At 43.6% G+C, this 24,413-nt stretch overlaps 1 protein-coding gene and 1 pseudogene across 2 annotated transcripts in view; both read left to right on the top strand.

The window, feature by feature from the left end:
- Positions 1-24,413, top strand: part of LOC139456396 (transcription elongation factor SPT6-like) — a 51,591-nt gene that overhangs the window by 1,271 nt on the left and 25,907 nt on the right. For both annotated transcript variants that reach the window (XM_071238088.1, XM_071238089.1), the window contains exons 2-15: positions 2,107-2,313; positions 2,588-2,787; positions 3,023-3,239; positions 3,512-3,593; positions 5,453-5,555; positions 6,036-6,131; positions 6,319-6,405; positions 8,409-8,510; positions 11,753-11,866; positions 12,128-12,217; positions 12,395-12,534; positions 12,992-13,215; positions 13,328-13,457; positions 13,627-13,777. In XM_071238088.1, coding sequence (XP_071094189.1) covers positions 2,154-2,313; positions 2,588-2,787; positions 3,023-3,239; positions 3,512-3,593; positions 5,453-5,555; positions 6,036-6,131; positions 6,319-6,405; positions 8,409-8,510; positions 11,753-11,866; positions 12,128-12,217; positions 12,395-12,534; positions 12,992-13,215; positions 13,328-13,457; positions 13,627-13,777 — 1,896 coding nt within the window. In that variant the 5' untranslated portion in view covers positions 2,107-2,153. The remainder of the gene's footprint in view (positions 1-2,106; positions 2,314-2,587; positions 2,788-3,022; positions 3,240-3,511; positions 3,594-5,452; positions 5,556-6,035; positions 6,132-6,318; positions 6,406-8,408; positions 8,511-11,752; positions 11,867-12,127; positions 12,218-12,394; positions 12,535-12,991; positions 13,216-13,327; positions 13,458-13,626; positions 13,778-24,413) is intronic.
- Positions 23,038-24,078, top strand: LOC139455966 (uncharacterized; annotated as a pseudogene).

The raw sequence follows: 24,413 nt of genomic DNA, 5'->3' as shown, positions 1-24,413 counted from the left end.
GTTTCTAAGGAAGGAACTCATACACATCCCTTAATATCTTGATGGCGGAAGGTGACCGGTATACTGCTTTCTTGGGTTTGAAGTTTACTGTTGTACTCACTTTGATTTTGGTAAAACTATGCAGGAATTTATCAAGGATTCTTAACTAAGTGTTCCTGGCTGCCAAATTAGGATAAAAAAATCAGTATTTTGTTCACAAATGTTTTTTTGTTTTTTTTAAGTTAACATTTTCTTAAGATCTCAGAGGTATTTTGAGATTACATGTAATGCAACAACCAAAAAAAAAAGCATTAAAACCTGTTCCTGTTTATTGGTCTTGATATATGTGAATACAGATTTCTTCTAAAAAGCCATAAAATTTATTTTTTTGTTTTATATATTAATACATTGTAACCTGAATTGGGACACTGTTGGTTCCACATTGGGAACTATTAATGACATTTGCTGCAGATGCTGGGCCGAATGTAGGCCTCTGAACAGGTTTAGATAAATCCCTGCTATGAGTGGGAAATAGAACTCTCATGTTATAATAATTACATTTTCTATAATCTCTGGTATCACATTCACATATTTTATTCGTTACAATGATTGAGAAATGCTTTCATCAATATAGCACAATATTGGACACAAACAAATATTTCCCCCAAACTCATCTTCCCGAGGCAAGGGAGTTAAAACTATAAAAGTCCAATTTTTCCGACCTTATCAAACTAGACAGGAATTCCGGAGTCACATTTTGGCTGCACTAACGAGTCTATGCATAGTCCAATCAAAATCGTGTAACAAACTAGACATCCGGTTTGTAAACGACATGGATTTCAATGTGCAGGTTTTGGTAGACTGCAGGATTTGCAAAGCATGTGTACAGCCACTGCACGCGATCAGATATTTTCCAAATCTTTTCATGTTTTTGACCAAGATGGTCAAGTGATTTGATGCACATCGCAAGGTAAGACCAGGTCTTGACAGGGCGCTGCCATTTTGTTTGAAGCAAATGCAAGTGAAATGAGAAATGGAATCTGATTTGTCAATTGGAGGGACATAGAAGGGACAACTCGTAGTAGTCAGTGCTGGCGCTAGGATCGAACCTGGAAATTCCAGCCTCGTTCGGCAAGGGTGGAAACTGGACTTTAATGGTCTGTTAACGCCATTGCCTTTGAAAGATGCCAAAACTACTCATAAATGCACGCTATTTACTTTGTATGTATTTTCACAATGTATACAGGTTATGCATGTTTGCCAAAAAAAGTGGGTAAATCTGGTTGTAAAATCTCAACTCTTTGTGTCTTGTCTAAGTTATATTTAAGCAAGGTGTTTATCTGGTGTATTCTTAGTAATTGGTAACAACCCTTGTGGTTCTGGGTTAGAAGGGGTCCCCAGCAATCTATGTTGGTTGTAAGGGGTGACTTAATGGATCAAGTGGGCAGACTGGATGACTTGCTTGATTATGTGTCATTGTACCCTTATGACATTGATCGGTAACACCCAATTTCAGTCCCTGTGTTGTCTGGTCCAGACTTGATTTTTAAAAAGGCTGTTATAATAGAGATGCAATATTGTTGAGTGAGCGGTAAACAACAAATTCAATATTTGGTAACAAGGAGTCAATTTTGCACATTTCCGATGAATATTTCTGCCTTCTAATGAAAACGAGTCGCAATCACATGCATGCTATGACAGGGTTTGGTGATAACTGGTTTTAGACAGACCCCTCACAGCTCCGTCTCCTAGTTGAAGAACAGCAGTAGAAGCATTTAGGTAGTGATGCAGGATAGTATCCAATTGTAAAAAATACTTATATTTTACTAATTTTGTAGAAAGTATATATTAATGTTTTGAGTCTGATATTTTGTTTGTCACATCAAGAATGTAATTAAAATTACTTACAGAAATGCAAAGTGATGTTGAGTTTCAGAATTTGGCAGCCTTGACCACCATATTGAAGAGGTCAGTGTCATTTGGCCTACTACTGAGCCATTCCTGATTGTTGGCTGCAGAGCCTCATGGGCAGATACTTTTATATGCCAACTGGTGTTCAACTATATTTGCAATACATTGTAATTAACATCCTGTGAATTTATTTGTATTATTTCTTCTTGTTTCCAGACCAGTGTGAATTTTCTGTGCATGCCATCAACCTGTAAATAGCAACAATGTCGGGTTTCCTGGAACATGAAGCTGAAGTGTCAGAGGGGGGGTCATCCTCGGGAGATGACTCTGAATCAGAAATCAAAGTTGTCAAAAAGAAGAAAGAGAAAAAGAAATCAAGAGCTAGGATATCTGATGATGAAGAAGATGATGAAGATATGGATGGTAGGATGACTCTATGTGCCAACATGTAATGTACTATTTCTGTAATCAGGTCAGTTAGCAGGTTGAGACAATATCAGTGGATATGCTGATTTGTAAAACTTTGTAAGTTGTATCAATTGTAATTAATATTTGATGGTATAGTAAATGAATATTTAACTGAAGTCAGTGGTGGGTGGGCAAATAGGAATACGTTTGTCACCAGAAGAGTGTGTATGTTTATGTTCTCCCATTTATGATTTGGTTGATCTTTACATATCTATGTCATTTGACACAGATGAGCGATTAATTGCTGAAGAGATGAAGGACTTCATAAATGAAGATGTAGAAGAGGAAGGGGAAGAGGAAAGTGGAGATGAAGGTGACGGACAGGCCGGCAAACGTAAACATGACTCTGATGACCAGCTAGATGACCAGCTTTCGGATGATGACTATGATTTGATCGAAGAAAATCTTGGCATCAAGGTCAAAAGAAAGGTACAGTATCATTCTGATGTGGGCTTCTCAGAGTTTTACTTAAACATTTGAATTAATCTATTGAACCTGTTCACTTGCAAACTGTTTGGATCAGAGGTAGGTAGTTCACTACCATTGTTCACTGTTAGTACTTATTTATTGTATTTTGACATGTATTATAAAGGCTCTACTGTTTTAAGAAGTCTTGAAATGTTTTGAAGACATTGATGTTATTTAGAATGTCTTGTGTGTGCAGCAAAAGTTGAAGCGTATCCGTGTGATGTCTGATGAAGACAGCGACAAGGAAGGAGATGGTGAGGAGGATGGAAAGCACATGATAGAAGACGAGCTGTTTGAGGGACGAGGGGATGATGATGGGGATGACATGGAGGAAAGACGCTCAGTGGCTCCACGGGAGACTGAAGAAACAAACGAATTTGGCAATCTGGATGAAGAAGAGGAGGAAGAATCAGGTATCCAGAAACTGAAATCAGTGTGTCCACCACTGTAGTGTCCAGTGTATCTTGTGAGACCAGCAGTATGGTGTTTTAATATCCCTTGTTGCAAGTGGGTTTTATTTGTCGTTGGTTCTTTTATGAAGTGTACATGACACATGTAATCAAATGATATTCATACATGTACAGTGGTACTACCACAGTGCTACTAAGGACAGGGATATTTCTGACAGGGTCATCTTGCTGATTTTCTTTCAGATGATAATGTTCTGCTGTTTCCTATTTGACAGATGTTGATGACTTCATTGTTGATGAGGAAGGCAAACCAATAAGTAAAGGCAAGAAGAAGAAACATATTATTCACAGTGACTCGTAAGTCAATTTTAGCTGAAGTGTTGCATGAAGAATAAAGCAGTTTTCAACCCGTTTAGTGGTATATCTGGCTGTGCATTAGTTTGTAGGATTCACAACATATCTTGTCATACTTTATTTGCACCTCTTGGTTGCTTTGTAAACATGGCCCACAGTTTATTAATAAAGGACGAGCCCCCCCCCCCCCCCTGTTTTTTTTAGAAATGGAGGAGACCCGTGAAGATCCGGGGTAGAATAGGTCTTCAGCAACCCATGCTTGTCATAACAGGTGACTATGCTTGTTGTAAGAGGCAACTAAAGGGATTGGGTGGGAAGGCTCGCTGACTTGGTTGATGCATGTCATCGTATCCCAAATGTGTGGATCACAGCTCATGTTGTCAGTCACTGGATTGTATGGTCCCGACTCGATTATTTACATATCGCCGTCATATAGCTGTAACATTGCTGAGTGTGGCGTTACACAACAAACAAACAAACAAAAGAAATGGAGGATAATCTTTTATTCAGTGTAACTGCCAAAATTTACTAAAGTACTCATGGAAATGAAAAAACCCTGTTTTGCTGGATTTAATAATCGACACAAAGCATTACGTAGATGTAAATACGAAATAACAAAACAACTGGAAAAGTACTAGTCTGGATTTGCTAGTTTTATCTCAGTGCTCAATACAAAATGTACTTTACAGGAGGTAATTTGTAGGCACTTTCAACAGTCAAAAATAAAGTCCAAATTGACATGGCAGAAACAGGCTATAGGCATTATGCAAATTAGCCTGGAAAAAAGTTATCAAAACAACAATAAAATAACAGCTATGTTTATGTACATAATAATAATGACATGTAAGTTGTTGTTTGAGAAGGGAATATGTTACTTTTACGTTCTGATATTTTGACGATGATTCACTATCCCACAATGCCACTGACAAATCACTAACCACTGACAAATCACATGCACGTGGGTTTCAAGCACCTGTTTTCACCTGTCGTCAAGGTGTCATAAGTCATTTACATTCACCTGGTTATGCTCAGTTTCACAATAGTCTGTTTTGTTCATATTTTTACACACTTTTACGTGTAAAAAGACAACAACAAAATTTGATACACTGTATTTGTGCCAAGGCCCTATTAGTACTAATTGAGTTGTTTGAATATTTATATATTTTGTCGAAAGAGATCGAAAAAACAGTTTTTTTTCATTTCCGTGAGTACTTTAGTTGAAAACCCTACATGTTTTTCTGATCTTACACCTCTTTACACTGCATTGTAAAAGCTAGTAGCCAGAAACTCTCCTCCCTTTATAGATTTCAGTTCGCAATGTCTCTTTCAGTGTTCAGCCCCAAGTCTGTAGCAGATATGACAGTAAAAATTCCTAATGAGAATTAAAAATTTCTCATTATCTCAGAATTTATTAAAATAAGAATAGTAAAAGATCTGATTCTGAAAAATATCACAATTTCTTTTCTTCTAATTTCCATGCCATGGGCACTTAGTTTAAAACCCTGGATAAATCCCTGTTCTGTGGGGTTAGAATAGGTCCCAAGCAGCCTGTGAGGCAACTAAATGAATCTAGTGGTCAGACTAGGTGACTTGGTTGGTTGTGTGCCATCGTACTGACAATGTGAGACATTCATTATATCAGTCACTGGTTTGCCCGGTCGTCTTATTTACAGGTCGTCGGCATATAGCTGTAATATTGCTGAGTGAGGCATTAAACAACAAACAAAACCATGATGTGTTATGAAACATACCTGTGTGTACAAGAGTTCTCCGGTTATAGTGAATCACTAGGGTATGTGTGACATGTTCAAGTTATGTTTCTTTAAGCAACTTTCTGAAATGTGGATGGTGTAACATTGCAGAGCATTGCAGGCAGCCCAGGACATATTTGGTGTAGATTTTGACTTCGAAGAGTTTGCTCAGTATGGGGAGGAAGAGGATGAAGAGGATATGGAAGAAGAAGTGGTAGGTTCACCTTTGTATGCTGTTGTTGAAATGATCAAAATTAATATTATGATGTTGAAACTGTTTGATTGGATATGGTTTGCACATGTTTAGAAAAATAATAAGACCCCTTGTTTTGAGGTTTCCACTACTTAACATGCTTGATGGTAGCTGGGGTCCATTGATCATGTTGACACTGACCGTTTGTGGAATATTAGTGTCAGGAAAGTGCACATATATTTATCAATTTAAGTGATTAGTAGCAGACAGATGGCTATCTGTACCAATGTTTGTTTTTTCTTGGTTTCCCTAATTTCAATTTTAGCATCTTTTTTGTTGCAGTATTATTAAATGAACCCTCAATAGCAGTCCCAAATATTGGAAGGTTGTCATTGGAAGGATTGTGTCTGCCATAATCTGTGTGAACTGAGAACTCATATGTACTGGTAGTGATTCCATGTTGACCAGCATGTGTTGGCTTCATTTAGGTGTTTGTTTCAGTATGAGGAGGAGGATGAGATTGAGGGAGAGGATGGCGAAACCAGGATCCGGGTCAAGAAACCTCGTAAGAAGGCCAGCAAGAAGAGCATATTTGAGGTATGGACATATTGTAGGCCCTCAGTATGGTTCTCTAATGTATATGGAAGGTCAACATTACCTGAAAGTAAAGGATAATGAATACACATCCACAATTATGACCATTCTGATTAAAATCAATTTTAGAATGTACTTGTAGAGATTTTCTTTACATTTCCCCTGTACAAATGTCATGTTGGGTTTTCAGGTGTTTGAGCCAAGTGAGCTCGAGCGAGGCCACTTCACAGATACGGACAACCAGATTCGAACTACAGACATGCCAGAGAGATTCCAGGTTGGTCAGCTGTATTTACACAGTCAATAACATTATTAGAAGAGATTAAAACTTGAAACTTATTGTATCTCACTCTATGCAAATCTTCTTTCTTCTTGGATCCTATGTGGAAATGTGCTTGAACCGTGTTTCCAGCTTCTAAAACAAAAGAATTCACCCAAACACACCCCACCATCTCTATCGTTACGACCAACAACTGGGTCAATTATGTGCTCCTGTGCATGGTAACCTTCCATGATTTGACCACGTGTGTCTCTACCAACTCATTCTCTTTCTAATCACCACTGTGTGTGGAAGTGTTTGTTGGACCTTGAGAATATAATTAGCATTTTGGGGGGCACATGATTTGTGGTCTGAAACATGGCGAAAAAGGACAAGCAATGACTGACATGTTCCAGCTGCAGATGCACATATTCCACGTTTGACCCTCACACTCTTTGTTGGGATTGCCGTGGTCAGTGCTCCTTTGACTCCATGTGTGCTGAAAGTCATTCGCTGGAAAAGCCTGCTGTTGTAGGAGGAGGAGGAACCGTAAATCCAAGGCAAATGATCGTGAAAATCCTCAAAGAAAACTGAAGCCGTGCCTTGAGCTCATATAGATGAAACGGTATTATCAGTCATGGACGACACTGTCTCTGACAGTTTTCTTACTGACGATGTCTCCAATCACGACCCTATGACCACTCCTCAGTCTCCACCCCACGACGATGTTTGGTCTGTTTTGATTTTTGTCCCGGCATAAACTCCGAACTCAAGTTATGAAGTACGACAGCAGATCCCATTAACGCTGTATCTATTGGACATACTCTTCTTAAGATCTGGCTTGTGCATTCGGCACGTAAACTCCTTCAGAGGATCGTTTGAGGGATGACAGGTCTATCACTCGCTCCAAGCCTACCCATCGGAATGCTTTTGATCGTCGTTGTCAGGATCGCGGGATAGACGTTCAACTCTTAAGGATAGGGATCAGCGTTCCTGCTCTCAAGATGGATAACTACAGCTATTAGGACTCTCTGCGCTAGTTGCTATGTGGATCGGCCACAGGGATGGGATGATTATCCTCCCTATAGGGATACTTACTACCCGAGACCTGCTGGGAGTTTTGCCCAACAACAGACCACCTTCGAACTTCTCCCATAAGGATCAACGTTCTTCACCAGACTTGGATCAGGAAAGTCGCCGTTCAATCCTAGTCGGTTCACAAATCTCCAGATCATACTCCTTCCAGTTGGGTTAATGCAGTATCTCGTGCACTGATCCTCCCTACTAGTTGGGATCACCGAGACCAGTAGCAGGGTGGGAAACCTTCATTCGACTTTGTTTGTTCAGGCAGTCTCCATGGCTTTTCTACAACGCTCAGGACTCTCAGCTACCTCACGCGAACAGTTTCCTCTCACTTGGCCCCCAATGGGCCCTCTTATTCAGTCTCAGTAACGATTCAACCTACTCCACTACCTTGTGGTTTGGATCCCCACTCATCTCCATCCGCCTTGGTAGACTGTTTCGAATGCAAAGACTCTGAGCCTGTTCTCCTCTAGATTGCTGACAGGTTGCAGCAACCGTGAACGGCTTCAGCTGTAGATCGCCTTACAGGATTTGCGGTTAGAGATGTTGGGGTGTGTTTGGGTTGATGTTTTTGTCTTAGAAGCTGGAAACAATCACGTTTCCACATAGGATTGAAGAAAAAAGAAGATAAGCATAGTGTGAGATAGGATAAGTATATTGATATACAATTTGTGCCAAAAAAATTCAAGTTTTTGCTAACCTGACTGGAAGTCAAGTGCGTTGTCATGGTCTGTTTGTCAACCCTCCACTGTATATTTATGACCTGTAACCATCTCTGAAATTGCCAGACTGAGGGAGCTGAAGCTTGGCAAGTATGTTTCTCCCTGGGTTAACATTATGTTTTGTGTGGATTAGATTTGAGAAGCTTTCAGTGAGATGAAATTGTATGGAACATGATGCAGTGATGTAGGTATGTCTGACAGGTGATTGTGTTACAGTTGCGGCAGATCCCTGTCCGTCAGACAGAGGAGGGAGAGTTGGAGGAGGAGGCTGAGTGGATCTACAAGCAGGCCTTCACCACAAGGTGTACCTCCACACAGGTTCGTCTCACAGTGGCAGTGGTCTTACAACCATAGTGGCACAAACAATCCTATCAGATGTCAAAATACGAAGTGTTCACAGAATACTGATCTGATTAGAATTGAGTGATTATTTTCACCCATTAGCATGCATTTAATGAGTGTTACTTGGTGCTTGCACTGGATGTCACTGTACCTTTCAGTAGGGTGGTCAGGCTAATTTTGTACATACATTATTTTATACAGGTTTATGTATCTACATTTAGTTTATGTGAAAATGAATAAAAAACACTTTTCCTTTTAAATTTATGTCAACAACTTTTTGAGATATGGCTGTAAAAAGCGGCCATTTTGTTTTCCAAGATGGCCACCATTAAGTTTGCACATTTTTCAGGATTAGAAAGCTCCGGGAAAATAAACTGAAAAGGTATTTTCCTATTTTTAATACATTATTTACCTGGAAAGAAAGAGTCTCAACCAAGCCATTAACAAACACCTCCTTGATTGTATCAACCTTTTAATTATAACATGTAAAAAAATGGAAAATAGCCATTCATATGCACAACAATAGCCAAAATTACCATACTTTGAATGGTCTTAGAAGTGCATTGACAATTCATTTGCATTTTAAGATCCCTGATGTGATTCAACAATAATATTTATTCGCAATAAATAAAGTAAAAAACAATTAATTCCTTCATTATCATTTTCAAAAATCATCACGAAAATATACCTTTATCAATTTTCATTTGAAAATAGATATGGAACCATTTCCTTCAATGACATGCACAAAATTGAACATAATTATTTTCTTAATGAAGATATCTCAGTGAATTTTGGAAGGCATGTACATCTTTCAATGCTCCATTTGGGGTGCATCATCATGTTCCTCTTACTGCAAGTAATAAGGTTTTATCTCCTCTATAATACAAAGAACAACAACCTTGATAGGCAGTTTTGATCAATTTTATTGACATTTGTATCGCGTGGACTGACCGGACCAAGTCCACACTTACAAGTCTGATGAAATTTTTACAATAGACATTGTCCAACGGCTGAATAAATGCAAAGTGTGATATGGGATAAGTTATAAAAAAAACCACAAAGTCATATCACTCACTAGGCTCACTATCACACACTAGGGCCATTCGGTATTGTTCAGTTTGCTAAATGTAATTTTAAACCTGTATAGATCTATTTTAAAGTGATGATAATCATTTTATAAATACATGGATAACAATATTAAAATTGATAAATATTTGGTGAATAAGGATGCAGTCTACATAATGAAATAATGTTAAGTTGATGGGAATTCCAGTATTAATTTAAGTTCTATAACATAATTTATTTTTGTTTGGAAATATAGCACTGTAACTATTTTCATGATTCACTTCCCCTGCAGTTGTATATATTTTGACCATCCCCACCCCCTTTCGCAGTCATTTTTTCATTGGTAGATATAAAAACATAATTTTGGAATGTTCAAATACATTGTCAACATTTCCTTCTAATTGTATAGCGTATATAATTAACTTCATGACTTTTTAGCAACATATCTCTTAAGTTGTCAGGATAAAGTACCGGGGTATATTTCAAGTTTTATCAATTTCATTTTGATAAGTCAACGTACGGCATCTGTACGCGAAGCAAACCGGAAGTAAAATTGACAATTGTTTTCATGTTTGTATGACAGCAATTCAGTGGCAGCTGAATCTTGCTGACATAATCTTATTTCAAAGTGGTGTGCTTTTGAGTATGTGTGTAGATGGTAACCAGATGTGAAATCGCACAAAATGCCTTCTTTAAAAAATAATAAAGTTGTAAACAGTCGCACTACGAAACGTGGACAAGTCCATTTTGATACGGGGAAATGGGCTGCCATGAAAATCTCAATGTACATAGAAATTGACATTGTGTTACCCAAACAATAAATGTTTATTGCCTATCAATACAAATTACAACGTCTACAAGAGACTTAGTCCCCCCCACTAAGACAGGGCGTGTCAGCAATTCCTGTACTTTCTCCCTTGTCACCCCTACTATGGACCAAGCCCACTCGGAGTGCGACTGAGCTGTCAGCATGGCTGTGATGGAAAGTGAGCCTAATTAGGATGAAATGTAAACAGAATGCATTCCAAGTATAACATTTCAATGGTTGTAGTATTTTGAGGGACATTTCAGGATTGTGAATATACACACGAAGTCTTGCATGTGTTGAAAAACCTGGACGAGTTTAATTTTATTGATAGGGGAGAGGTAGTAACTGTATAATCTTTTTCCTGTTGTTTATTTATGTTTTTCAACAAATAACATCAGTTGATATCTGATATAGGAAACATGATTTTTGATTAACCAACATTCTACCTATGTTAGTTTTTTTTAACGGGGTTTACCTTTCACATTGTCCGTGGGACACTTCCATCTTTGGCATTGTCCCCTTCCACAATAAGCTTGTCTGATCAGCGGTAATGTTGGCTGCTAGATGAAAACGATGGAACTTTGTTGAGAAAAAAGTAGGTGTGCCTAGAATTTTGAAGTTTTTCGATTACAAAATTTAGAAACTAGATAGTCTTGAAATACATAGTAGCTATTTGTTTTGCCCCCATTTTAACATTTTCATTGAAAATTTTAGTAAACTTACCTTTGAATGATTTTTGTTTTCAAATTTCCCGCCGCTAGCTCCAGAACGATATCAAAGTCGTAAAATAGAGTCTTCCATCTGTCATGTGATATAAGTATTGTTGTAATATGAATCCAGGCACACCTCCTAGTTTTTCCCTCAACGTCGAAGGTACCAAGATTTTATGGTGCCATTTTGGCAAATAAGTGCATACCCTAAAGAAGCTGCATTCTTAAATAAACATTCTATTCATGGGGAAATAAGCAAAGAGAACAAACAAGAATAGGCATAATGTTTTATTTAGACATTCTTCATGAGCATGAATCTTCTTGTTCTTTCTGTTAATGAAACTGAAATGTGATGAATTTTGTTAATCTTCATTTAATAAACAAGATGGCCGCCGGGCCTGACCTCCCTACTTTCAGTCCACTGGTAGTGGCCCATATCTCCCAGATCTTGCCACAACCAGTGATGCCATCAGAAACACAAGGGCATGTTTCTTGTGATGTTATTCTTTAATTGAAATGGAATCCATCTATATTTTTATGATTTCACAAAGTTCAAGTGAGCTTGAGGGGTAATTTTGCTATCAGTGCATTTATTGATGATGGTGTCCTTAATGTCTCTTGTGTTGTTCTGCCAGCCATACCTAGACCAGGAACAGAGCAGTCATCTTGGGGGGACTAACCGCCGGGGTCCCAACATGATCAACAAGATCAGAGATGCCATCAATTTCATGAGAAACCAGAGGCTTGAGGTGGGTGAGATCTGTGACTTGAATAGATGCTGACCTTCTGCTTGATGGGGGAACTTCCTGATTCATTTGTGCTTGATTATATTTGAATTTGTATACAGCTGTGTTCCATTCCTACTGAACAGAGCAATCCTATCTCTATGACTGTTGTCTCAGTCCATGGGAAGGAGTTCCAGCTTCAAAGATTGCTTTCTGGTCAGACCATTTTTTTGGTTAATTCACACCCCTAACTAGTTTACTGAACGTAACATGTCTTTCTTCCAGGTTCCATTCATTGCTTTCTACCGCAAAGAGTATGTCGAGCCTGAGCTGAACATAAACGATCTTTGGAAAGTATGGCACTATGATGAGAAGGTAAGTGTTGGGGGGGGATATATTTTGGACATAAAGGTATATGATCCAAGCAGTGACATCTCTGGAAATTGATCACAGAATTCTGATCCATGGCTGCCATGACAACCAGATAAAATTGAAGCATTTGCAAACGAAACAATATCAAAGTGATTTTTTTCATTGGTGTTGTATTTTCAGTGGACACAGTTAGTCACCAGGAAAAAGAACTTGATGCGTCTATTTGAGAAAATGCAGAACTATCAGTTTGAAGAAAATTCTGATCCTGAGAAACTCCTGGAGTCTAGCGTGCGGCCATTGACAGATGATGACATTGACAGGTAATAGAACATTGTGGAGGTTATCTTATGTTTTGATATGCTGGGTTGAAAAAATGGTAGACCCTTTTGGCATACTGGTAATGTCCTGTTGGAGGCTACAGTCTCTAAGTCTGGTACGAGAAGGTGGTGAACAGTTCTCAATGCTAGGTATTGATTGTGTCAGGAAGATATTGAAGGTAAGTAGTCAGCTACATCCCCCGTTATACCTGGAAGTTACTTGGTTACTCACGTCAAACCAATACTCACTGATTTGATAATTAGTGTCTTGAAACCCATCCATGCCTATTACACCAGTTGATAAATTATGTTTAGAAAACATGGAGTATGACTAATATTTGTGTGAACTTCTTTTCCTCATCTTTGTGATTTAAAATGCTGTAACAGAAAATTATTGTGTTCCACTGTTCTTCCAGTGGCAGTATTTGAGATAATGCTAATACAGTAGTGTGTTTGCTAGAGTGAAGAGTGTCCAGACAATGGAGGAGCTGAGGGATGTTTACCAACACTTCAGTCTCTACTACGGACATGATATAGTGAAAATGCGCAATGCAGAGAAGCGCAAGCAGAATGAGGAGAATGCTGCAGAGCGAGGAGAACAGGACCCTGAGGAAGCTCCGCCAGAAATGATCAAACAAGCCAGTCGCAAGAGTGGCTACTCCATATGCCAAGATGCCAAGCTAGGTGAGTTGCTGAACTTTCACTGTAGTATATGGTTGGTTGGGGATGGACTTCCATGACACAGCCAGGGTAGTCTCTGCAATATCAAGTGTACAACAAACATGTCTTGTTTCAGGTGACCTTGCCAGTCACTTTGGCCTGACTCCAGAACAGTTCGGGGAGAATTTACGAGACAATTATCAGCGTCATGAAGTTGACCAATGTCCAATAGAACCATCCGAGATGGCCAAGGATTACGTTTGTAGGTGAGTCAAACACACAAGGCTGGAAGTAATATAAAATATATGTAAGTGTATATATAAAAAGGGGTGATAACTAGATGACAAATGTTGGGGATGTGGTGACTGCCTGATGATCTGCCTGTCTTTCATCTTGAGTTGGAGCCTATTAGCAACTCTTGTCTGTCTTCATCAGTCAATTTGCCACGGAGGAAGATGTATTGATGGGGGCTCGCCACATGGTTGCCATGCAGATAGCACATGATCCACTGGTGAGACAGAGTGTTCGACAGACATACAGTGAGAGAGCCAAGCTTATTGTTGTGCCATCAAAGAAAGGAATGAAGGTACTCTTTTTGTGCTAGTATCTAACTTTTAGCTCACCTGACTGAAAGTCAAGTGAGCATACGTCATGGCCTGTTGGCATTTCCGTTGTCGTCCGTCGTCTGTCGTCCGTCGTAAACATATCCTCAAAAACCAATGGACCATTGAAGTTGAAACTTCACATACTTATTGCCACAAATGATGGCACCCCAATTTGTTCAAGAGATTTGAATCTGATTTTCACTATGGCCTCCACCGCTGAAAGTCAAGTGAGCATACGTCATGGCCTGTTGGCATTTCCGTTGTCGTCCGTCGTCTGTCGTCCCTCGTAAACATATCCTCAAAAACCAATGGACCATTGAAGTTGAAACTTCACATACTTATTGCCACAAATGATGGCACCCCTATTTGTTCAAGAGATTTGAATCTGATTTTCACTATGGCCTCCACCGCAGCAATATTGAAAAGCCTTTTAATGGACATTACACAGCTAATTTGGGGTAGACTGCAGTATTTGGGTCCCCACTTCGGAAGTAACATTTTTCGTTATTTACGGTCGAAGCGAGAGGATTTGTTGGCCGCCATTTTTCTACCGAACGCTGTCTGCAGTTCAGTATTTTCTTACACAGACAACACACAGGGGGTACAAGGGAGGTTTGTCCCCCCCTTGTCGAAATATTAAAGTAAAAATGGGGGGTAAAGGGGGGTTACACCCCCCCCTTTTTTTAAAATAAATCGCACGACGGTAAGTTCATTCTGTTACTTGAACAATTTTATTTTGTTGGGCGGACAACACAGCAGGGTTCAAGGCTTGTACAACCCCACCTTTATGACATTTTTAAAGAAAAATACGGGGGATAAAGGGGCAGGATCCCCCTTTTTTCTAATAAATCGCAATATAGTATAACTTCATTCATGAAAGCATGTGAATTTTCATAGGAAAATGATCATCGATAGCTACTTTCTCATTCCAAAGACGTGTACGTGAAATGTTGAAATCTTTTTGACTGTGAGTGTCATATAGATTCTAGGACCTAAGTCTGTGGATCCATCTAGACCTAGTTCAATTTCTTTTTCTGCTTCTTTTTCATCTTTTTCTTAAACGATCATTTTGCTTCCTAAGTATAATAAATGTAAACACAGCCGGTGAACTTAGAAACTGATCAATTGAACAACTGAAAACTCCCACAGGGGCGGAGTTTTAGACCATACTTTTCACGTCCAGCTCATTTTTGGGGTCCTTTTTGCTAAAAAATGCTCCTGACGGATTTCGGCACGCTTGCACGTGTGCGCTTATATATAAGCGAAGCTGCCTTCGGCAGCTTCCGTACTGAAACTGCCGAAGGCAGCAGTTGCCTTACGGAAACCCCCGAAGTGGGGACCCAAATACTGCAATTTTTTAACTTATCCTGCATTACTCCGTATTGCATTTACTGCTGTCTTTGACAGAGTGACGAACTGTGTGAGATCCAGCTGCTGAAGAAAGTTGTCCCAACCAGCTCAGGAGGCAGCGCCCTCTCACAGTCGGCACGTGACCCGGAAGTCATGACGTCACACAAAAACACATAACTGCTTTGTCACCTCCACGGACGGACGTACTTTGTATCCCTTGTGGAAATTAAAGCTTATTATTTGTTTTTTTTATATTTTGCGTGTTTCTACATTCATTATATGCTGCTACATTGTTACCTGTTATGGGCCGTGACCTTAGGGTCTTCCCATTCGTAAATTGTAACGTTTATCGCTCGTCTGTGGCTCACGTCACAGTAATTTACGGGCGCAATGTTGTTCCCGCCATTTTGTTTTCTTTCCCGCCATTTTGGCCTTTCACCACGTAATGTCGTGTTCTGCGTTTTGAATTCTCTCTTTGGCTTGGGTAATACATTACATATATGTATGTTGTTGTGCTTAAAGCCTTGCCTTTTCGCTACCTCTCAGCGTAACTGTTTCTTCTCATAAACTTCAATATAATACGAAGTTTTTGAGTTGCATTATGTCTCCCGTACTCTGTGGTTTTGCCACATGGTTACGTGTTTGCACATGGTTATGTGTTTGCTTAAAGCTATGCTTTTTCGCTACCTTTTAGCGTCATTGTTTGATCTCATAAACTTCATTGAAATACAAAGTTTCTGAATCACATTATGCTTCCCATACTTTGTGATTGGCCACATGGTTATGTGTTTGCTTAAAGCTATGCTTTTTCGCTACCTTTTAGCGTCATTGTTTGATCTCATAAACTTCATTGAAATACAAAGTTTCTGAATCACATTATGCTTCCCGCACTTTGTGGCTTTGCCACATAGTTATGTTTTGCTTAAATTCCAGATTTTCTGCCTCGCTGCACTTGTTGCCGCGGGAACAAATCTGGTCGGGGCCGCCCCTTTCTGCCGTGATTGTACGACGCCCTGTACTTTCACAAGGCAGTGCCGATGTTGCAGTCATTCGTCGCTGTGATCCTTCAGCTCATGCGAGTATCCAGGACACACCTCGCTCAACGTGCTCGTCGACCCCCACCTACGTTGACGGCAGCAGCGCTCAGCGGAGCTTCGCAGTGCTCCCAGCACCAACGGCGGCTCCCAACGTAGAGTCTGCCTCCCATGGCACGACATACGACCGTTCACGGTCTCCAACACCACCACATCAACGCTGATGTCTCCGGCGCCCCCGGCGCCTCCGATGTCTCGGCACCTCCAGCGCCTCTGATGTCCCGGCGCTCCCTGCGCCTCCGATGTCCCGGCGCTCCCGGCGCCTCTGATTTCCCGGCGCTCCCGGCGCTCCCGGCGCTCCCGGTGCCTCTGATGTCCCGGCAGTCCCGGCGCTTCTGATGTCCCGGCGCTCCCGGCGCTTCTGATGTCCCGGCGCTCCTGGCGCCTCCGATGTCTCGGCGTTCCCGGCGCCTCTGATGCCTTCGCGCTCTGGCGCCTCCGCATCCTCTGATGTCTTCCGCGCTCCCGGCGCCTCTGAGGTCTTTGATCTCATGATCTTCGACGCCTCTAATGTCTCTAGCGCCTCTGACTACTCAGGCGCCTCAAGAGTTACGGAAGAAGCGCCTATGATATATCCGGCGCCTAAGATGACCTCAGGCGCCCAGATCAACAAGCTTTATCAAGCTCAGATCAACGAGCCGACTATCCGATCTTCTACTGCGGCTTAAGGGGCACCATCGGCAATCGCCTCCCCGGCGCCACTGCCCTCTTCTCTTGCTGCCCTCTTCTCTTGCTGCCGTCTCATAACTCGTCACACGGAGAAGCATGGTGAAACAACTGTCGCCGCTCCTGTCGCTACTCTCCCGTCGGTCTTCGGGATCGTGACTATCGTTCTACTTCCTGGGTGGAATCTTTTCAACCAATAGACAGTTGGTCTGGTTCAAATTGCCCACTGAGACGTTATCCATAATCCCGTCGTTTAAAGCGCTATGATTCCGGAGAGATGACCTGCGGGTTTCCATCGAAACAGAGCGTCATGTGAACAGCGTCTGTATCAGATTCGACGACGACATCCACTTACAAAGAGTTTACTTCGTCGACATCGCCGACACCAACGCTGTTCTACCCTACCCTAGCGCCAGCGTTCCTGAAAGAGACTCTTCCTCGGCGCTCACCGGGTTTTCCACGACGCCCATGGGGTTCCGTGTTTTATCGCAAAACTCGGGTACACCACTTGATCGTCTCTCACACAGTTCATTGAGGATTGTCTGTGTGTGGAGTTTGCACCTCAGTTGCGACTCCAAGGCGGTTTTCTCGGCTACAGCGCAGAGTGATTTACATGTCACGTGTCAAGTACTCGGACTGTCAACAACTCCGACCGGAATTAGGTCAACTTACCATGGCAAGGGGTGCCATGTATTTCTACAGATTGGTTTCCATGTCTACCTGTACGCTTGGTGCTACCACTCAACCAGGCGCCTGTCGCAGTCCATCCATGCACGGATGTTGGAAACAATAGACCTCCTCTACCAACACGGCTGTCACGAGGAACCTTGTTTCATCAACCCTTCGCTATAAGAACGATAGCGCCTATAGGCGTTCAAGGGATGGAAAAGATCGCCTTCCTTCGTCCGGTTTGATCTTTTCGACTACGCCACCTTCCTATCTTCCGCCTTGACTACCGGACACAGTGTCGATTTGATACTTAAAGTCCCTCGGCCGTCCCACTGACCCCTGTTGCATACCTGCCTCGTATCGTGTTGTCGTCCTCCATCGTCACCTCGATATAAGAACAGGAGTACTTATACGCCGCTTCAGGGATGAAAACGATCTCATTACTTAACGCAATGGCCATATTGCCTCGACTTCCTACTACCCGGTTACGTCGATGCCCCGGCGGTCGAATGTGAAGCTGGTTTACTTCGTCTACGCAATCGCAGACCCCTGTTGCTGACTACCTCCCCTGCCACCTTGTCAGTGGCTAGTGGCCCACACCAGCCCACATTGTGACCACCTGTGATCCAGAGATCAACACCATTGGCACAGCAACAGCCTCGAGATAAAGGCTTATCCAGGACGTCGCTTGCTGACAGTGCTTTCTCGGTCACGCCCTGTTGATCGTGTCCACTGACGAAGTCACCGTAGTGTGGTGTTTGCGGACCCAGAGTACTCGCCCCTCTCCCGGCGCTACAAACTTGACCGGCGCCCCCGAGAATCACCATCTTCGGCGTTCCAGGCGCCTCAAGCTCTCCGACGCCTCACGCTCTCCGGCGCCTCGGGCCAGAATATGTCAAACGGTCGACACCCCAACCCTAGATCTGTTTGCCTCATATCTGAATGTGGCCAGCTGTCGTCTTCCATTCCACCTGTGCCGGATACGACCGCTGTGGCAGTCGAAGCCTTCCATCGTTCCTGAGAAGGATTACGCGTGTACGCTTTTCCGACTCCGGTTCTCCCTCCCATGGTTCTTCAGAGATCCAGGCCACTCGACCCCTGCCATTGACTTTGGTCTCGCCTTATTGGTCAGCCAGAAGTTGGGTTATCGACCTCCGAAACATACCCAGAGACAACCCCTGGAACTTCCGGTGTGGTCCAACCTTCTGCTCCATCCACACGGTCTGTTGCCACACCCTCATACCCGCATGTTATCGTCGGCACGCCTGACACACCTGCAGAAAGCCAAGGGCTATTCGGCTAGAGCGACCAAGGCTATTGCTTCAGCCCACCGTCCATCTACAGGGGGACTGTATGCTGATAAATGATGCTTGTTCCAGGCATTTTGTTCTGACAAACACCAGGATCCGATGACAGCGTCACCGCAGATCCTGGATCAGTTCCTTCTGTACTTGCGTAGCACCCGTCGGTTGAAGGGCTTACCACCCCCACACACCTGGTCGCCATCTACTCCGTTCTGGCCATCCCGGACGATCGGAGAAAGACGAAAATTCCCGACCTCCGGGCCTGGCTGCGCTCGTTCAGTCTTGAAGACCTGAAGGCCAAGTTCGGACCGCCTGCGTTGGATCTGAATGTGGTCTTCAACGCCCTTCAACCACTCCCCTCATCTTCCTTCTACGACCTTAAGTAGAAGACGGGTGTTTCTACTGGTTTTGACTACTGCCGCTCGAATCCATGTACAGCACGCCCTCGACGTCTCCCGTGCCCGGTTCGAATGTGGTACCCAGGGCGCCGTTCATCATGGACCGTACTGGGACGTCAGCGTAAAGACTCAACTCCCAGGACAGCCTGATAGATCATTCCTTGTCCCCTCCCCCCTCGTCCAGTGTGGGTGCCGAGGATGAGGATGAGCGTCATTATGCCCAGTAAGGGCACTGAAGGTTATTCTACGATCTAAAGACTGCCGCAAGTCTAGGAAACACCTTTTTCTGCCGGTCTCCCCTTCGTCGCAGTCGTTGGTCAGCCGGAATACTTTTCCCTGTGGCTCCGGACGGTCATCCTTAAAGCTTATGAGCCGCCGGATTGGACCCTCCCCCCAAAGGCTATCACCTGAAATAAAATGAGATCAGGGCGATCGTATTTACACTGGTTCTTCACGGTATACTGTTCCATCCAGTCGTTCAGGGAAGCCTGTTCTTGGCGATCGGACACCGCCTTCACCAACCACTACTTCCGTGATGTAGCCTTGAAAGTTGTCGCCGGCGTTCACAGTTTTGGTCCCTGGTTGTAGCCCAACAGGTCATCTATCTCCGACGCCACTGATTCTCCGATACCTTGAGCGGGGCCCGTCGACCTCTCTGGTGTTTATCACCCCAGACGAGACGGATCTCTTGCGTTCCGCATTCGCTTTTAGGTCAGTTTTAGTTTTGGGTTACCCGACTCATTCTATTGCTGTCACCTATCCGGGTTTTAATTTTTGCATCAACTCGCGTTTCCTGACGACAGGAATGGTATTTTGGCTACACGCCTCATTGTATTTCGGTTACCTATTCGGGCGTTTCGTTTTTGCATCGACTCTTGTTTCCTGAAGACAGGAATGGTCGTAGATGTTCCGGTCATCACTTGTATGCGGTGCGGATTCATCGGACCTTGACGAGGGTTTAATATGGTTCACATCTGCAGGTATGCCCACCGGCCATGCCGTCTGATAAAGTAAAATCTAAATATTTTTTACATTTGTATACTTATCCTGCATTACGAAGTCTAAGTGCCCTCCCTTTCGCTACGCTACCTCCCCACGAAGTTTCAGATGTTATGTTTAAAGCAGTTATGTGTTTTTGTGTGACGTCATGACTTCCGGGTCACGTGCCGACTGTGAGAGGGCGCTGCCTCCTGAGCTGGTTGGGACAACTTTCTTCAGCAGCTGGATCTCACACAGTTCGTCACTCTGTCAAAGACAGCAGTAAATGCAATACGGAGTAATGCAGGATAAGTATACAAATGTAAAAAATATTTAGATTTTACTAAGTTGACCCCTAATTTGTCCAAAAGTTAATGAAGTTTGGTATATGTGTATTTATTAGTGGGGCTCACATTTGTTTCATTTGTTTTAGCTTTAAAAGCTTTAAATTTGGAGCTTGCGTTTGACCTTTGCGTTTTGACCATACTGGAAACTGAAACTTTGTATGGCCATGACCCAGCCATTTTCCTTCCAAATGTAATGCAAGGTGGTATATATCTAGTTAGTAGTTGGGCTCAAAAGATCCTTTTTAGCGATTTAAGAAATAAATGGACCTTTATTTGACTTTTTGCACATATTGACAATGTTCCCAAATTCTCTCAAGATGCATTTCTTTGCAACTGCAACATCATCTGGTCACAAACCACGGACCAATGACACTGAAACTGTCCACAAACATGCTTGTTCCAACAAATGATCACACCTGACTTTGTTCAAGAGGTTTGAATGCCAGTTTCTGTGGCTACAGCGGCCATATTGAAAATGCTATGTTTTAGTCTGTTTTCAGTCGTACAAATGGGTATCTCTCATACCCTCACTTCTAGTCGCATGTTTAAAAGGAAGCCAGAAGCTGGAATGTAAACATTAAACTTGTTTCCGTCGGGTTGCGCACGCACCTCCCTATGACATGTCACAAATCTCTTAGCACGCCTCTGAGCTGGTCGCTCGAGAAAGACTTTCGCGATAGACTGCAAGTTTGTATTCTACTAGTACTTATTGTGTGTCTACAGTTGTTGTTCTAATAAAGTAATAATAATATGTCTTACCTGTAGACTCCTGGAATGTAATCCTTGGTAATCCATTGTTTGTGTTCAACACGTGTTTCACTGTTTGACTTGGTTATACACGTGGCAACATGTCGGGCATTTGTGCCTCGTGTCAAAGAAAACTGTCTAAAGTAGATCCTCACAAGTATTGTCCTTCCTGCATAATTAAGGATGGGTTTTCAACGTGTTCGTGGGATAAACGTTGTAAAGAATGTGAGCACTTGTCTTCTATAAACTTTAACTTTTATCTTCGTGTGTTGGCAAAGCGGGCTACTGACCAGCGCTACAAGCAGAGAAGGTCATCGGGTGGATCCTTGGACTCTGCCGAGTCGGCCACACCCAAGAAATCAGTTGATAAAGACCCGCCTCAGTCAACTTCTGTTTTCGACAAGACATGTGACCATTCGCCTGCTGATGATACTACCCGCACGACACATTCACCATGATATCCCTCAGCTCTCTGCGTCGGATGATATTACCGAACCACTTCTCGATAGACCTTCAGTATGCGTATCTACATGTACCAATAGCTTCCGAGTTCCAGAAGTACCTCCGATTCGAATACCAAGGTATTCATTACCAGTGGGCGTCCCTCTCGTTTGGAATTTCTAAGGCCCCGTGCATTTTCACACGGATCATGAAGACGGTCGTAGAATGGCTCCATCGGCAGGTGATCAGGGTCGCCTTCTACCTAGACGACAGGCTCCAAGTTCACCAGTTCCCAGAAGCCCTTCAAGGAGAGTTCGCGACCACCCTGAGTACCTCGGGTGGATCGTCAACCTTCAAAAGTCGGACTTGGTACCGACTCGGATCTACAGTACATCGGGATACAGTTCCAGACGGGAGTCAATCTGGTCAAGGTACCTCAAGACCGTTGGGACAAGATTGTCAGCAGCTTTCCGAGACTTCTTCATGCCGGGGGCCAAGAATGTGATAGCCGACACCCTGTCGAGACCATCTCCCGTCTCCGGTCTCCCACGGAGTGGATGATCCATCTGACAGTCTTTCAACTGCAGATCGACTCTGGTTGCCCCAAGCAGATCTCTTCGCAACCGGGTACAACAACCCCCTCCCTCGATTCGTGTCGATGGTTCCAGACCCATGGGCATGGGACCACGACGCTCAAGCGATATTGTGGGAGGGTCTAGACGCTTATGTGTTCCCACCAACGGTGCTGATACCATCGATACTCGAGAAAGTTCGTCAAACGGCCAACCTACGTCTTCTTTTAGTCGCGCCTTATTGGCCGGCCAGAACGTGGTTCCCGGAACTTCTTCAGATCATCGATCAGCCACCGTTCCTGTTGCCAGATCGAGACGACCTCCTTCTTCATCCTCACACCGATGACTTGCATGCGGGGTTAAAGAACTTCTAGCTTCGTGCCTGGGTTTGCTTAAGACCTCGTTAATGTAGAAAGGATATTCGGCTAAAGCGGCAGCGCTTGTCTCGTCGGCACATCGAGTTATGACTCGTAAGCTGTACGATGACACCAACCAACTGCTAAACCAGACCCTCCACTTCCTCGACTTGGTGGTCAGCCTGGACCTGTACTTTAAGAAAAAGGAGCTCGTCTTGCACTCACCAGGTTGAGAGCATGTTCTGGCACAGGCTCTGTCCAGGCCTAACTAGGTGGCTCCCACCGAGTGGAGGCTCCACCCAGAGGTCTTCGCCGGACTATGTCAAACGGTCGACACCCAAACATTGATCTGTTGGCCACATCTCTGAACTGCCAGCTGTCGCCTTACATTTCACCGGTGCCGGATCCGGCCGCTGTGGCAGTCAATGCCTTCAGTTGTTCCTGGGAAGGATTACACTTGTACGCATTTCCGCCTCCGGTTCTCCCTCCCACGCTTCTTTAAAGATCCATGCCACTCGGCACCTGACACTGATTTTGGCTGTGCCTTGGTGGCCAGCCAGAAGTTGGTTTATCGACCTCAGAAACATTGCCAGACACAACCCCTGGAATTTCTAGTGTGGTCCAACCTTCTGCTCCATCCACACAGTTGGTTGCCACACCCTAACACCCGTCTGCACGCCTGGCACATCTGCAGAAAGCCCCATGAGCCAAGGGCTATTCAGCTGGAGCGGCCAAGGCTATTGCTTCAGCCCACCGTCCATCTACACGGGGACTGTATGATGATAAATGATGCTCGTTCCAGGCATTTTGTTCAGACAAACACCAGGATCCAATGACAGCATCACCGCAGTTCCTGGCTCAGTTCCTTCTGTACTTGCGCAGCACCCGTCAGTTGAAGGGTTCTACCACCCCCACATACCTGGCCGCCATCAACTCTGTTCTTGCCATCCCAGACGATCGGAGAATGACGAAAATTCCCGAACTACAGGCCTGGCTGCGCTCGTTCAGTCTTAAAGACCAGAAGGCCAAGTTCAGACCACCTGCGTTGGATCTGAATGTGGTCTTAAACGCCCTTCAGATGGCTCCCTTCGAACCACTACACTCGTCTTCCTTCTACGATTTAAGGAAGAAGATGGTGTTGCTACTGCTTTTTGCTACTGCCGCTCAAGTCAATGAGCTCCAGGTCCTCGACGTCTCCCGTGTCCGGTTCGATCGTGGTACTCAGGGCACCGTTTATCGTGGACCGTGCTGGGACTTCATCGTAAAGAATCAACTCCCAGGACAGCCTGATAGATCATTCATTCTCCCCTCGTCCATTGTGGGTGCCGAGGATGAGGAGGAGCGTTATTATGCCCAGTAAGGGCACTGAAGGTTTTCTATGACGATCTAAAGCCTGCCGCAAGTCTAGGAAACACCTTTTTTCTGCCGGTGTCCCCTTCGGTGCAGTCGTTGGTCAACCAGAATACTGTGGCTCCGCTAGGTAATCCACAAAGCTTATGAAGCCGTCGGATTGGACCCTCCCCCAAAGCTATCAACCCACATGAGATCAGGACAATCTCATTTACCAGGGCTCTTCACAGTATAATTGTTCCATCCAGTCGCTCATGGAAGCCTGTTCTTGGCGATCTCACATCGCCTTCGCCAACCACTACCTCCGTGATAGAGCCTTGGAAGATGTCGCCGGCATTCACAGTT

The sequence above is a fragment of the Haliotis cracherodii genome, unplaced genomic scaffold (genome assembly GCF_022045235.1).
Source record: "Haliotis cracherodii isolate W230 unplaced genomic scaffold, xgHalCrac1.p SCAF_11, whole genome shotgun sequence".
In the NCBI taxonomy this organism is placed as follows: domain Eukaryota; kingdom Metazoa; phylum Mollusca; class Gastropoda; order Lepetellida; family Haliotidae; genus Haliotis; species Haliotis cracherodii.
Note: the sequence above shows the minus strand (reverse complement) of the source record. Positions and strands in the feature narration are given on the sequence as shown.